This window comes from Echinops telfairi, unplaced genomic scaffold (genome assembly GCF_000313985.2).
Source record: "Echinops telfairi isolate 266 unplaced genomic scaffold, ASM31398v2 ScPeMD7_7468;HRSCAF=8506_0, whole genome shotgun sequence".
Lineage (NCBI taxonomy): Eukaryota > Metazoa > Chordata > Mammalia > Afrosoricida > Tenrecidae > Echinops > Echinops telfairi.
This window is the reverse complement of record NW_022111369.1, coordinates 63712618-63715946: the sequence shown is the minus strand read 5'-3', so window position 1 is coordinate 63715946 and position 3329 is coordinate 63712618. Positions and strand designations below refer to the sequence as shown.

At 44.4% G+C, this 3329-nt stretch overlaps 1 protein-coding gene across 1 annotated transcript in view; it reads right to left on the bottom strand.

Annotated features, from left to right (window-relative positions):
- The window catches only part of CWH43 (cell wall biogenesis 43 C-terminal homolog), a 73904-nt gene that overhangs the window by 12831 nt on the left and 57744 nt on the right, over positions 1 to 3329 (bottom strand). The window contains exon 13 of the mRNA XM_013005571.2: positions 2865 to 3009. Coding sequence (XP_012861025.1) covers positions 2865 to 3009 — 145 coding nt within the window. The remainder of the gene's footprint in view (positions 1 to 2864; positions 3010 to 3329) is intronic.

The following is a 3329-nucleotide window of genomic DNA, read 5'->3' as shown; positions in this document are numbered from 1 at the left end:
ACAATATATAATTACATATTGTTTTTGTGATTCATCACTATGCTTTAATTATGTTCAATTTGTAAAAATGAAAACACATCATGTATATCAGATATATACATGACGAGTCATAACAGTAGCAAAATTACAGTAATGAAGTAGCAACAAAAATAACTTTATGGTTGGGGGTCACCACAACATGAGGAACTGCATTAAAGGGTCATGGCATGAGGAAGGTTGGGAACCACTGTATCATGGTCTTATATTCACCTCATTAATCTTGTTAGACCTGCATATGTTCATTTGTATAATTGAGATCGTTCCATGCATGAAATCCAAGCTAGGTAAACCCTTCAGAAATAATAAGGGGAGTAACAATTCCCTAAGGGTACAGGAAGAGAGGTGGGGGAGGGTCACTGATAGAAATGACGACTATTTAACCCCACTCGAGAGGAACACATAACAGTCTAGATGAACAGACACTTTGGATGGTGTATGGTAGAGCTAAAAACAACTAAATAAAACAATAGTAATAGAATAACAAGGGTTCCTGGAGGGGCAGGGTGGGGGAGGGAGCGGATAAAGGGAAGCTGATAATAAAGAGTTCAAGAAGAAAGAAAATGCTTTGGTGGCAGCAATTGTACAATCATGTTTACCCTAATTGAATATGGATTGGTATAATATCTGTAAGAGCTCCTGTAAATGATTATGAAAGAAGAAGAAGGAGAGAGTGGTTCTGGTGTGCTTCATCTCACTGCCCTCCCTCGATGCGAACGCACAGCGACTCCATAGGATGAGAAAGAATTGCCCCCCCACCCCCACCCCCGTGAGTTCCGGAGACTGTATCTCAGTGTGGGCGTCCAGCCCTGTCTTTCTCCCAAGGAGCAGCTGGTGGGTTAGAACTCCCAACCTTATGGTTAGCTGATTAGCAGCCCAATGAGCAACCACTACCCCACCAGGGCTCCTCTGGCTTGCTTCAGAGAGAAAGAAAAATTTAGTCCCGCATCCCGAGAACAATAAACTATGACTGTTTCATGATCGTTTTATTTTATTAGGCTTTAAAAAGAGCCTCTCTAAGTTTAAGACTGTAGGTTTTAAATATGCATTTCTTAAAGAGAAAAATCTGCGTGTGCAAGCATTTATGGCTTACAAGTCTCTCTGCACTCATAAACTTCTTAATAGAAAAAGCTGTCTGAGAGTCCTCTGCCAATTTTAACACACCTTCTGATAATGCTAATGGAAACCAACAGAGGATGAAATAAAAACCAAGTCACATTCACCTTGCTAAATACCACGTGCCCCCCTGAGGCCCCCCACCCACTCTCACGTGCACGTACAGACACACACACACACACAACACCCCCTTTCTTAGCATGGAGTTTCCTTCAGATTTGCCAGATCTCATCTAACCATGTTTTGTAACTTAAAAATGGTGTATTCATACATTTGTCTTGTGTGATTTTCATACCCACAGTCACATACAGAGGACATATGTGGAGTTACCACGTGCTGAGGGCTTTGCAAAACTTATATTCCATCCTTGCAACAACACAAGGCAAGCGATGTTAATATCCCCACATTGCACATCTGGAAATTGAGGCCCAGGAGGGTTTAGTAGCTGTCCCAAGGCCACACAGCTGGCAAATGTAGTCTAGGCTAGGTTAGGGGGTGACCTTAGACCATAACGAGAAAAAGACCCAGTCAACAGCTAGCACCCAGTGAGTGGGGCCATCTCACACCCTCCAGCCACAGGTGAGTCTCCCCTACTGTAGACGTGAGCCCAAACAAGAGCAGAGAACTCCGGTCAACCTGCTGAAACAGGGGCAATTAGAACCCACTATAGTCTGAGGTCTCATACGTAGTGACAAGAACTGATGTCATCTCTAGGATCAAACCCTCTCCAGGTGTCCCCTTACTCTTCTTATCTGTCCTTAATCGCTTTTCTGAGATGACTACCTCTCTTCTCTTCCCTTACCCAGCACGCCCTTGTTAACCAAATCCAAACTCACTGACGTCACGCCGATTCCGACTCATAACAACCCCATAGAACAGGGCACAACTGCCCCCGTGGGTTTCAGAGACTGGGACTCTTTACGGAGTAGACAGTCTCACCTTTCTCCCTCGGAGCGACTGGTGGCTTCCAACTGCTGACCTTGTGGGTAGCAGCCGAACTCATACCATCACCAACTCATAACTCATCACCAGGGCTCCTCTCAATCTTACGGAAGCCGCTGCTGTTTTGTATTTTCTGTCACATACAGAGAACCCTCATTAGGCCACCCTCACCTGTCCAAGGTTGTGGTAAATAACATCCTGCTCTAAGAGTTAAAGACCTACAATCAGCAGAAGGTGGGCGAGACTTTGTAGCTAGCAGCTGAAGACATGAAGTCAAAAGCAAAATGAAAAGATAGCCACAAAACCTTAATAAAGAGGAAAACCCAGATGTCTCCCTGCAAATGATGGCCTCTCTGTCAGTTGCTGGAGGGTTTGAGTTGCGTATCAGCTCCCCAGAGTGCGATCGGTTCTGAGTACACGGACGAATTCCAGTGTTTTCGACTTGGAAAGCTAGGGGCTGACGCTCTGTGATTTGGTGTGGTCCTGCCCTCCTGATCGGTTCACCTTTCTATGTGGCATTTCATTTGTACCAACAGCATCCTTGAGTCGCATCATGTGTGAGACCAGGTTCTATTGACCAGACTTGGCTGCAACTGTGTCTGACATGCCATCACCCCATGTCTTGGCTACTCCTCATGACAAGAGGTGAGTTGGAAGATTCTCCCATCAGAGGTGAACAGGCTGGCCCCTATGGTAGGAATAACACTCTGTGGTGCCACGAAAGCAGCGTTTTATTTAAGACACCAGAACCTCTATGGAGATCATGTTACCTTCACATTGCCCTGTTCAATTAGCCTGAGATAATCTCTGGAGCCAGGTGGTGAGGTGATGTATCCCAGAAAGATCACTTGATGAGAGCTCTTTTTCAGCAGCTTGGCAGTAGCAATTGCCTGAAGTTTCCTGTCCAGGTCGTCTCTGAAAAATGCAGAGATATATCTCTTGATCATCTTTGCAAAGCAACCTCTAAAAGTCTTACCGAAGTTCCCAAAGAATATCTTCAAGTAGCACGCAAAGCCAGATGAGTTACTATTTGGGCAAAGGCCTTAAAGCGTTGCAAACAAACAAGAGATATAGGGTGTGTTAGTCCAGGTAGGCTAGAGAAACAAATTCATCTCTCTATGTATCCATATATATCAACTCATACATAAATAAGAAAGAGGTTTGATACAAGAGCAATTGAATATTGAGAAAACATTCCAGCCTAGCCCAGATCAAGTCCATAAGTCTGATATTAG